We start from the raw sequence: 11,668 nt of genomic DNA, 5'->3' as shown, positions 1-11,668 counted from the left end.
CCATCTTCCACTGCCATCCCAGGCCATAGCAGAGAGCTGGATTGGAAGTGGAGCAGCTGGGACTCGAACCGGAGCCCAAATGGGATGCTGGCACCACAGGTGGCGACTCCACCCGCTACTCCACAGTGCTGGCCCTTTCAGTTATCTTATCAGCATCTTTATAGGGTCAGCAGAGTGGATGGACTGATAGAAATCATGATTAATAGAGACCTCCTATTAAACAGCTCAGTTTACAGAGGCTTGCCTTTGAATATGAATTCTGTGTGTAAACATGTTTGTTTCCATGGGGACAGCTTCTGATTTTGATGGATTATGTGTGATATTTGACAAGTAAAATTCTATGCACTTGCAGGTCTTGAGGGCCAGTGTGGCCACAGATAAACTTATTTTAGGGTAAAGTTGCTTTATTTTTATAAAAGTTGAGCATCCCAAATCTAAAATTACAAAAATACTCTAAAACGTGGAACTTTCTGATTTCCACCTTGACGCCCAGCCAGTTTTAGATTTTGGATTTCCAGAGTTGGGGTGTTCAGTGGTAAAAAGTCTGTGCAAATAGTTCTCAGTCCCGAAACTGACACAATCGGCATTTGTGGTCCCAGGCATTTCCGTAGAGACACTCAAGGTGTTCTGCCTTTTTACTAAGAGTTATCAAGAGGCTGTGAGCAAGTGTATTTCTAGAGGGGTACATTTAAGGTTTTTTTTCTTTTTTCCTAAGTCTGCTACCGCTAGGAACGATGTTTTGCCTTCAACAGTAAAGAGTAGAAGCCTCTTGAACTGGAAGTGGACTGTGAGTCATTTCCAGTGGCTCCAGCCGGGGGTGGGGGTGAGCTCTGTGCACGAAGGAGCTCCTCCAGACACAGGTCGCGTCTGCGCTCCTCCTGGGCGCCTGCTGCAGGTGGCTGACCGCACGCTCCCTTCCTCTCTCTTACAGGGCTATCGTGGCACTGGTGTACAACGTGCTGAAGGCGTTTATGGAGATGAACAGCACCATGTTTGATGAGCTGACAGCCACATACAAGTCAGATCGTCAGCGGTAACTTTTAAAGCTTTTTTGTCAGACGTGCATACAAGTACTGAGTTCTTTCCTTGCCCTTTGCCGATGTTGCCCGGTGGCTCCCCACATCATAAGCACAGTGCAGTTTTACCTACGTATGTCTTCACTCTCGCCTGCTCATCAGCTGTGTGTTTGCTGGTGCCCACCGGTAACGAAGCCGTGTGACAGTGTCATGTTGTTGGAGCCCGCTCTCCTCCCTTCCTTCCAGAAATATCCCAGTTATGCCTCGGGGCTGAGAGTCTGGCACGGAACTGCTGCTTCAGGCCTGTGCACGGCCATCAGCTCGTGGCTTGCCAGCCGGGTCACTCTCACCCGGACTCGCTCAACCTAGGCCACCCCCAGGAGGGATGCGGCGCCATTTGTCCAGCACTTTGGCTCCAGATTTACGGGAACTCAACAGACTCATTGCAATGTTCTTACTATTTAAAAAAATTTTTTTTATTTATTTGAAAGGCAGAGAAGGAGACAAAAGCAAGGTTGTTCCTCCCATCCTCTGGTTCACTCCCCATATGCCTGCAACAGCTAGACTGAGCCAGACCAAAGCCAGGAGCCCTGAAGTTGGCTGGGTCTTCTATGTGGGTGGCAGGGCCTCGAGTCCTTGAGCCATCACCAGCCGCCTCCCAGGGTGCACGTTAGGAGGAAGCTGGAATTGGCAGCAGAGCTGGGACTTTGCACTCGCATATGGCCTGTGGGCGTCCCAGTGATGTCTTAACTGCTACACCCAATACTCACCCCTCGTTGCAATTTAAAAGACAGCACAAAGAACATGGAGCCTAGCAGTCTGCCGTTCCAATATTTAAGGCCATAAGGAAGCAAATAGCACTGGAGCTTCCTACAGTAAGGCTATGGCACCGTGGGCCTTCCTCAGTGCCATTTATATTGCTCGGTTTGGTTATTTGGTATTTCAAAAAGTTCATGGCAGATGGAATTAAAAGTTAACTTTTTTTGGTGCAAAGAGTTTGAAGTCCTTGCATAGATGTTTCACAGTACGTGTTTTGAAGACCTCTTGTGTGTCCACCTTTGGATGCCTTCCAAAAGATGCGGCGAGAACACGGGAAATCTTGAGAGCTCTTCTTCGTAGCTGGGCCTTGGGACTGGCCTTTGATCGCCCAGGAGCAAGTGTCAGTTCTGAATCTCCCAAGGCCATGGTTCTCAGAGGGTCCCAGAGGGCTGTGCGAAGGCTCAGACCCAGGCCCTTGCTCACCTTTCTGGAAAAAGCGGTTTCTGATTCCTGGCTTTGCTGATTTTGAGTATGTTACTTCTCTTTTACTGATTAGAAGAGCAATGAGGAGAAAGTTTGGTGGCAGAGGGTGAAGTATTAGTGCAGTAATTTTTTTTCAGTCACCACGGACATTTATGAAATGCAACTTGTTGTGGAATATGCAGCTGTATGCAGAAGAAGCTGAGTTTTCTTAGCACAGTTTTGGAATAAATGTCAATTATGGGATGTCATGCCATACTTGCAATTTAAATGACTTTTTTTTTTTTTTTAAGATTTATTTATTTATTTGAAAGGCAGAGTTACAGAGAGGTAGAGAGAGAGAGAGAGAGAAGTCCTCTGTTTGCTGGCCTACTCCCCAATTGGCCTCAATGGCCTGAGCGAGGCTGATCTGAAGCCAGGAGCTTCCTCCAGGTCACCCATGCGAGTGCAGGGGCCCTGGCACTTGGGCCATCTTCTACTGCTTTCCCAGGCCATAGCTGAGAGCTAGATGAGAAGTGGAGCAGCTGGCACTCGAACCGGCACCCATGTGGATGCCAGCGCTGCAGGCTGTGGCTTTACCTGCTACACCACAGCACAGGCCAAAAACAACTCTTAATTCACTATATTAGCAGTTGTTATCAATCATTAAATTTGTAACAGCCTTCCTGCCCCAAACTTAAATCTTTTTTTTTTTTTTTTAAGTTACTTAAATAGGGGGCCAAGAGCACATTTGATTACTGTGATATTCCACTAAAGAGTGCATTGCCCAGAACATCCTGTTTTGGAGCACCTAAAAGCTTATTATTTTGTTTAAAATATTTTGGTTTATTAGATGCACACAGAGACAGAGAGAGAAGGTCTCACTCCGCTGGGGCCCACAATGGCTGGAACTGGGTTGGACCAAACCAGGAGCTCAGTCCAGGTCTCCTGTGCGGGTGTCAGGGACTCGGGCGGTAGGACCACCACTGCTGCCTCGCAGCTGAGTCAGGAGACTGAGGTGGTGTCTGACCCAAGTACTCCAAAGTGGACACAGCGCCTTCAGTCAGCGTCTGAAACAGTAGGCTAAACGGCCACTCTGAAAGCTCATCATGGTTATTCAATCAATCTTTCATATTTAGTAAATTTCAATAATAAAGCTGCTGCCTGATCTTTTGTCATCTGAACTAAGTCCAAACCCTTGTTAAAAAAAAAAATGAACCAGGAGGACTAAGAATAGACAGAACTGTGCAGTTAATTCAGGTACTCTGGCATATTAAAGTGAGTTATTGCGAGTAGACTTTCTTCATAGAAGAGAACGATTTTTTTTTAAGCCAGGGCAATACTTTGCTAAATGAGCACTAGAAGATTCTACGGAGCAGATGGAACCACTTGTCTCTCTACAGATTTGGTACTGGGATCAGAGAATTGGGAGATACATTTGATATTATCAGAGAAGTGGATGGAAGATTTCACTTCCAGGTGTCAAGAAATTAATGGTTTCTTTTCAGATCTAATTTTGAAGTATTACAAATCTGAAAATGGTGGGTGGAAGAAGGATTTAACGTCCTTAGCTACATACACCAACATCAGTGCCTTGTGAAATTAAAATTGGACAATATCCCCAGCATGACATTGTGGCTAGGTTTTAAAATTTCCACCTACAGGGAGAAAGGAAGGTGGGAAAGAATGGAATGATAGTTAACTATATCAGAAATATTTAGAATTTTTAAAGATATAAAACTGTTCATCTGTAGGAGAAGCCCTAGAGGAAAAGCCCAGTTTGTATTGATGGCCATTCAGCTGTGGTCAAGAACACGAGTGAAACACTTCAGCAAGAAGATGATGAGTGCTTGCAAAAAAATAGTGACTTGCTAGATTTCCCTTTTATCTTTTCATTTTTTAAGGAGTATTCTGTCGGTCATGTGCATTGCTGATACCTTCTGGTCTGTGACTCGCCTTTCCATTCTGCTCTGTGGCCTTTGAGAAATAGAAGTCCTTACCCTCGGGGGCCAGATTGTTGTTGAGGGTTATCCAATCTTGCCTCTGCCGTGCTAATGCAGTTTCTCATGGTCAGAATTGCCAGATAGGTGATTTTGCTACGCCCAGTAAGAGTTAGGTTCTATAGAAATCTAATTACAGCAGTCAAGGCCTAGGTTATCAAAATATTGATTATGAAATGGTGATACTCGTTACACAGCCCAGCATTCCCTCATGACGCTAGAGGAATGAGGATAGCAAACTACTTTGATTTTTCTGGAGGTTTTTTTATTGAAAGATTTCTTTTTTCCTTTTTTTTTTTTTTTAAAGATTTATTTATTTGAAAGGCAGAGTTACAGAGAGAGAGGTCTTCGATCTGCTGGTTCACTGCCCTAAATGGCCTCACCTGCCACAGCTGAGCTAATCCAGAGCCAGCAGCTTCCTCCAGGTCTCCCACGTGGGTGCAGGGGCCAAGGACCTGGGCCATCTTCTACTGCTTTCCTAGGCCACAGCAGAGAGCTGGATCGGAAGTGGAGCAGCCGGGACTTGAACTGGTGCCCATTTGGATGCTGGCGCTGCTGGCTGGGGCTTTAACCCACTGGGCTGGCCCTGAGAGATTTCTTTCTTTATAAGGCAGAGAGAGCGAGCGGCCACTTTCCCGAGTAGTAAAACTTGCACTGTGGCCGAAGTTAAATCCTTGCTGATAAAGCGCAGGGAGCACGTTGCTGTGCCTGAACTGGCAGGGCCCCTCTTTTCAGGCATCATGGGAGTTTGTGGACTCAGAGGTGTTCCTGTGTCTGCCTTTACTGCTTTGTTGAAAGATGAGGAGAACTAGGACCAGCACAGTGAATGATGTTGAATAAACGAACTTCATTCAGTTTACAGTATAGCTGTGTATTCCTGCTTGGTTGATGTTAACACTTACTGTCTTTGGTTAAAATCTGCTAATTCCTAAATGTCCTTGGGGAAATACAATTTGTTGACTATATGTTGGAATCCAGTTTTACAGTAAATTTTGTCAGTGAAATCTGAAGGACTGGAAATCACCAGTAAAACTGATACTGAATCAGAGTTGAAGTCTTGGTACATTAGAGAGTGAACAGATAATGATGTCAGCCAAAGCCGGCCCCAGTCATTAATTAAACTGAAATTGCAAGGTTTTCGTTTCTCCCAAGCTGCTAAGGAGTTGGCATATTCCTGGTGTAGGAAAAGCAGATAGGAACAGAGCGGGGAAGATGCTGTTCCCGATCGCGCTGTTTTCTCTGTGTCAGTGTCGTGTCCACCGTCCTTTTTGAGAAGCCAGAGTCCCTCGAGGCCCCAGGACGTCCTGACAGGCCACGGTCCTGGGACAGCTCCTCCTGGAAACCACCCCAGGCGCTTGCTCAGTGATTCTGAAGCTGATTTTCCCCATTAAGCTAAGTATAAAGGGGCGTTAGTGTGGCATCTGCTCTGTGGAGTAATGCTACTTTTGTGCCTATGTAGGTAGCAAAAAAAAAAAAAAAAAAAAAAAAAAAATTCACAAAATGCAAGCACAGCAGAGGAAAACGCAAAATGAGGACCACGCCCCAGCTTCCTGTGAGCCTTTGGGGGCTTTTCAAACATCGACAGGAAAAATGTGTTAGAGGGCAGCTGTTGGTGGAGAATCTCCCCCGCTTCTCGGTTGTTTATGTTGTGTTTTTCTCTTCCCCAGTGAGAAAAAGAAAGAAAAGGAGCGTGAAGAGTTATGGAAGAAGTTGGAGGACCTGGAGTTAAAGAGAGGCCTTAGACGCGACGGGATAATTCCAACCTAACAGAGACAGCGCCAGCAACCTAACTAACCTGTGGAGCCACACATCTATGTAGTAGAAGATGGAGCAACAGTTTTCTGTATTGTGCAACTTTACAGTAGATTTCACATTTGTTTCATTGTTACAACAGCACTGTATATACCTGTCTCTAAGTAAAGGAAAAAAAATAAGGACTTCAAATCCAAAGTTTGGACAGTAGATGGACTTCTCAGAACTTTGCAAACGTAATCATTGTTCTAACCCTCTTTAAAACACGAAACAGCGGTCTTCAGAGATCTGTTGATGAAATTGCTATGTTAAAATTCCATTATCAGGAGTTCCTTATTTATCACTAGCAGAGAGTATGATAAAATTTTCAAATGTGAACAATCTTAAATTTAGCTTGTCTTTCTGCTAAGCTGTTAAATGTATTTATAGTAAAGAAAGAAAAAAAAAGACTGTCATTTCCTTTTAAGTTTGTATGCCATCCTCCTTTGGATAACTTGACTGTAATTTGGCATCTTTTCCTTTTGCACATCTTCATGAGTTGAATGTCCATGTGGAAGGGGCCCATGAATTATTAAGGCCCCTGATAAAGAAAGTTTTGTTTACTGGGGTGAACATCTTTCCAGTCACCAGGTAGCCCTGATGCTCCTTTCATTTGAAAATTAGGAGTCAAAAGAGAAGAGGTGATAAACAGAGTAGGGAGGGGAGTTTTGGGTTCACGCGTGAGTCTATGGTGGATCCAAATCAGTGTCTTGAATCCTTTGAAAACAGGCACTGGGGCTGCACAAGCTTCCGTCCCTGGCCAGTATTCGTTGCATACATCACTGAACACACACAGACCAGAGATGTTTTAGAAATGTCAGAAAAACATCCTTTTGGACCATAGGAAATGAGAAAGACAAACACTAAAGTCTAACCATGAAATTGATCACCAGGATTGTGAATCCAATTGGGAACAGAGTTGAGCAAACAGCTTGGACTGTTTGGAGTTGTTGCCTTACTTTTTAATATGTATTTATAAAGTATTCCAGCAAAAGAGGATGTAGCCTCTGGGGAAAAAACAAACAAACATGTTACAGTGTTTTTTGTAGATTTCTCGTTCTATATCTCATCACAGTGCCCACCCTGTTTTTAGCCGGAAAGGGTTCAGGATAAACAGTATGCATTCTGAACTGGATGCGTATTCCTAACTACTGTATTTGTTACCAAAAGTGGTTCTACAAATGCTACTGAAAAAATCTGGAAATTCCTAATGTCCTGAGTATTAATAATAAAGTTTAAAAATGCTTTTATATCAAAGGTGCATCGTGACCAAATTGTTTAAGAAAACAAAAACAAAAAACAAAATCTAGATTATAGATGTATCTTATTGGCTCTCTGCTTTGTACTTAAAAGAGGACTCTTATACCGGGGGGTAGGGAAGTCCCTGGTACAACCTGTGTACAGTACGTACGAACTTAACGTGGCTGCATTGAGATGCACTGGAAGGCTGTGTCCTGGGTGATGTCCAGGGTGCGTTTGCTCGTCGTAGATGGGCAGCAGTGAGTTGAGAATCCTCAGCCATCCTCCTCCACAGTATGTATCCAAGGTATAGGGCTGAGTCTTTGTTCATATGTTAAATTGTGATAGTAGCAAACATGAGCATATGAACTACTGTTGCTCTTACTAGAAATATAAATATGGGCCTGTATATTTTCTTTCCTCCATTGAAATATAAGGTAGAATACACAGTGTTATTGTCTCCAAGAGAAAGGATAAAGAAGTTGCCACTGAGCTTTCCTCCCTAGTTCGTGCCCCAGGGCCATGAGGTCCAGTGCGTCCTTAGGAGTCAGCTGGTTACGGATGTTGTCAGCTAGGTAACTTTGTAGACTACACTTGACTCTGTTCACTCCTAAAAAGAAATAGCATTAAAAACACCACGCACAACACCAAACACAACGTGGGTTGATGGAATTCCTAGATTTACAAAAAAAAGAAGTTCATGGGGCTTCAACGTAAAGGTGGCAGAGGCTGCCAAAGGGGAGGCAGCGTACTTCCAAAGTGCGGGAGCCGAGGCGCAAGTTGAGTTACTGATGCTGGAGGACCGTGTGTAACCTTTCTTCTCCGCCCTTTTGGTTTTCGCCCTTTCCTTGTGACTCTGCATCACGTTTATTTTTGGTAGTATAAACTTTTTTTGCCCAGAATTCATCTTTTTAGATAGGAGATGTGAAAACCCCAGGTTTATCAAGAACCTCTGCCCATCGGAATGCAGTGCAGTCATTGGAGACGAGAGAGGCCAGGATCCCTTTTTTTCTTTTTGTTGCACCTTACACTGTCATCAGGGTGAAGGTGGAAATGACACAGGTGATCCTGGATGTCAGTTTTTTGTGTTGATCATTCCAAACTGAGAAGACTAAAGCCAAATTTTGGTGTATTTAAGGAAGCCGCGGTAGAGCTATATGTCTACAATCCACAGGGCAGTTTCTGAGAAGAAAACGCTGTCTTTTTCTTTCCTAACTGAGAGTGACAATGTGACGTGTGTCACGTTGTGTGCAGTGACGCAGAGTAACTGAGGTAAGCCGACTGTTGCACTATGTGACCTTTTTCAGGACGTACTTGCTGCCTTGGCAGCCGCCCTCTCTCTGTCCCTCCCCACAATTCTGCTGTTGCTGCAACTCGAGTTAATTGTGACAAATGCTTCTTGGTGTTCTATTTTGTTTGCGTCATGATTTCCAGAACTATATATAAATATATTTTTTAAATAGCAAATATTGTAGTTAGTGAGGATCACTCCAACCCATTCCCTACCATATTGGTTTCAGGGATAGGATTACGAGTGTCTTTGGAAGAAAACAATACACACAGCCCTGTGGTTTAGAACGAGACTGAGGCCTTGGGCTGTGGGCCTAGACAACTGTGTGAGTGAAAATCAACCCGTGTCATACTCTGAATCAAAGCATGCATTCCTTTTTCTCATCATGCGAATGTCCTAGTTGTTTTCCTTCAATGTTAGGTTTTGTCCTTTTAAGTTTTAGTATATTTTGCTCTCCCTAACATTTGACTTAAAAAAAAAAAAAAAACCTTTAAAAAAAAAAATACCCTCAATGCCGCTGGATACTCACAAGCAGGGTTATGCTCCTTCCTCTTGGGCTTGTTTGCCTAAATAGAAGGATTTATTCTGTACCTCCTCCTAGGCATGGGGCAGTCCAGGGTGCACAGCCAGGAATTGCTAGTAATTGCACCTGCTATACTTAAACACATAGCCCTAGGCGCAATCACACTATGGAAAGGAAAAAAAAAAAGTATATTTAGAGCTTTAAAAGCCTTTTTATTTTTTTGTGGGGGTCATGGGGGGTGGGAAAGGGATATATGGAAGTTACTGGCATTTTTAAGTGTTCAGATTCTGGCCCTCCCCCACCCCTTTTTTTTTTTTTTCCCTTTTAATTGGATGCACTGATCTGGCCCAGGAAATGAAGAGATCCTTTTGATGCTATAACCAATGTTATCACCAAGTGACAGTCACTGTGGCTACCAGGTGGCACCAGACGTGATCAGTAAAGTTGTATTTGCACATCGATATTTTTTGTGTGTGTCTGGCTCAGCCGCTTCTCTGAGTGGAGTTGAGGGATGAGCCACAAGGGATTTTTGTAGTAGGTCTATTGACAGTGCATCTTAGATTCCTCTGCATTTCATTTTGAAAAGCTAAAAGGAGGATTGTGCATCTGGAGAGAAAGTTGAGCAAATTCTGATCTAGCAGAATGTTCGTTTGTGCTGCTTCTCGTGTGCGACAGCAGCAGAGGTCTCGGAAATACACGTCCCGTATTACGATGTCTATGAACATAGGTTTCCTTTGCTTCCTCCCGCCTCTCCCGTCCTCCTCGGAGCTTTTCCCCCTGCCCAATCTCCTCTCTTCCTCCTTTCTCCCCCTTTTCTGTTAGCCTGTCTTCCTCCCTTCCTTCCTGCCCCCTTTCCTCTTTCTTTACTTTTTTTTTTTTTTTTTTGGAAATCACTTATTGTAAATAAGTTGTAATCCACACCTCATGTATCAAATGGGGAACTTTCAAAAATATAAATATTACCAATACATTTTCTGGTTGTTGTCTGATTTTTGATTGAAGCATAATGAAAATGACATGTCCATTGCTTTTGGTCTGAGGATTTTGCTGTAGCTTTATACATCTGGTATTTTAGTATTTCATTGTCTTAGCAGGAGAGGGCAGCAGAAGTTCATTTTCCCTGTTAGTAATGCTGTGATTCATGGTTGGATTTGAATTTAGCTGTGCGTGTGTGCGTGTGTGTGTGCGTGTGTGTGTAACAGCATCTGTTTGTGGGTAGAGGTAAAAGTGAAGCATTTTTTATATGAAAAGTTGCATATGAAAATTATAGACTGGTTCAACCAGACGGTGAAGACTTCTGATCCACAACGTGAAAACACCAAATCTTCCAGCTCCTTCCTTCTCAGACACAACAAAATGCAAGCTGGGTCTTAAAACACTTGGAACTTAAAATGTTTTTTCTTTGGAAATGATTTAACATTCTTCAAAGTGGTTGACAGAAACAAAAATGAAGGTGCTCCCCCAACGCAATGTAACCCCCGTTCACAACTGTGTGAAAGGTTCTGTACTGTGGGTGCATCAGAATAAAGCAGTGGAGCGTTCTGGGGCGCCTGACTCTTTTGTTTGTCTCTCACCTCCGTGGCCTTTTTCGAACCATACAGGTGATAGAGTTGATCCATTCAGCCTTGAGGGCAAGTGAGGTTGGCGTGCTGGGGCTTCCAATTTGGGGAGAATTCATCTATGATGAGGGGTGTATAATTCTGGGCAGTGGTCCAGGGGCTTTATTGTATAACCAACCTCTCCCCATGCTAGCGGCTCCACACAGCAATGCTTAAGTGTTCACTCTGGGTTTTATGGTTTGGGAAGGACTTGGCAAGAGCTTCTGGTCTGTGAACCTCGTATCAGCATGGATGTCTCAAGCTGGGCAGGAGAGTTCACTCCCAAGTCGGTTCACTCAACGTGGCCGTCAGGTTCATGCGAGCACTTGCCTTATGGGCCTCCTCTCTCACAGTGTGGCCACTGGGTTCTAAGAGACAGGACACGGGGACTGCCAGTTTGCTGCATCCTGCAGCCTGGGCCGACGGTCTTAGCATCACTTCTGTCCTGTTCTATTGACTAAAGTCACAGAGCCTGCTCAGCTTCAGGTGAGGGTGGGGGACACACAAACCTCAATGTCTCGGCTAATTTGCAGGCACGTGCAAGAGGAATGGTTTCTCTGTAAAGCATTTGATTTGGGTGTGGTCTACTGTTAGCCAATTAAATTGTATAAAACCGAGAAACATGGAGGTAACCAGTTGATGTTTGCTATGCAGAGAATCTGGAATGGGAGGAAAAAGTCCTTGTAAACTCGGGCATTTTGTATCTTGTAGCATCTGAAGATGAACCTCTTGGCAGGTTATGGGGAGAAGAAACATGTCACAGAATACTTAGGGCTTAGAGATTTAAGAGATGACTCCCATTTCAGTGAAAGTGGCAGGGGCTGCCACCCCTGTAAATACGTATTTACAAAAATGGAGGCATAGTGGATGAAAGTGCAATTGTGTTTCCCGGATTTTATGCAAGTAATGTGTCCTAGGGTGGCTGTTTGGCCTGGCAGTGTCCAACACTGGTTACAGTGCTCTCTCTGCGTGTCTGAATGCCCCGGTTTGGT

At 44.1% G+C, this 11,668-nt stretch overlaps 1 protein-coding gene across 3 annotated transcripts in view; it reads left to right on the top strand.

The window, feature by feature from the left end:
• PPP2R5E (protein phosphatase 2 regulatory subunit B'epsilon) overlaps positions 1-10,619 on the top strand; it is a 179,440-nt gene extending 168,821 nt beyond the window's left edge. For 2 of the 3 annotated variants that reach the window (XM_062181828.1, XM_062181827.1), the window contains exons 13-14: positions 932-1,033; positions 5,902-10,619. In XM_062181828.1, coding sequence (XP_062037812.1) covers positions 932-1,033; positions 5,902-6,001 — 202 coding nt within the window. In that variant the 3' untranslated portion in view covers positions 6,002-10,619. The remainder of the gene's footprint in view (positions 1-931; positions 1,034-5,901) is intronic. The other variant, XM_062181829.1, reaches the window with a different exon arrangement.
• Positions 10,620-11,668: the final 1,049 nt, after the last annotated feature.

Source organism: Lepus europaeus, chromosome 22, assembly GCF_033115175.1.
Source record: "Lepus europaeus isolate LE1 chromosome 22, mLepTim1.pri, whole genome shotgun sequence".
Classification (NCBI taxonomy): domain Eukaryota; kingdom Metazoa; phylum Chordata; class Mammalia; order Lagomorpha; family Leporidae; genus Lepus; species Lepus europaeus.
Note: the sequence above shows the minus strand (reverse complement) of the source record. Positions and strands in the feature narration are given on the sequence as shown.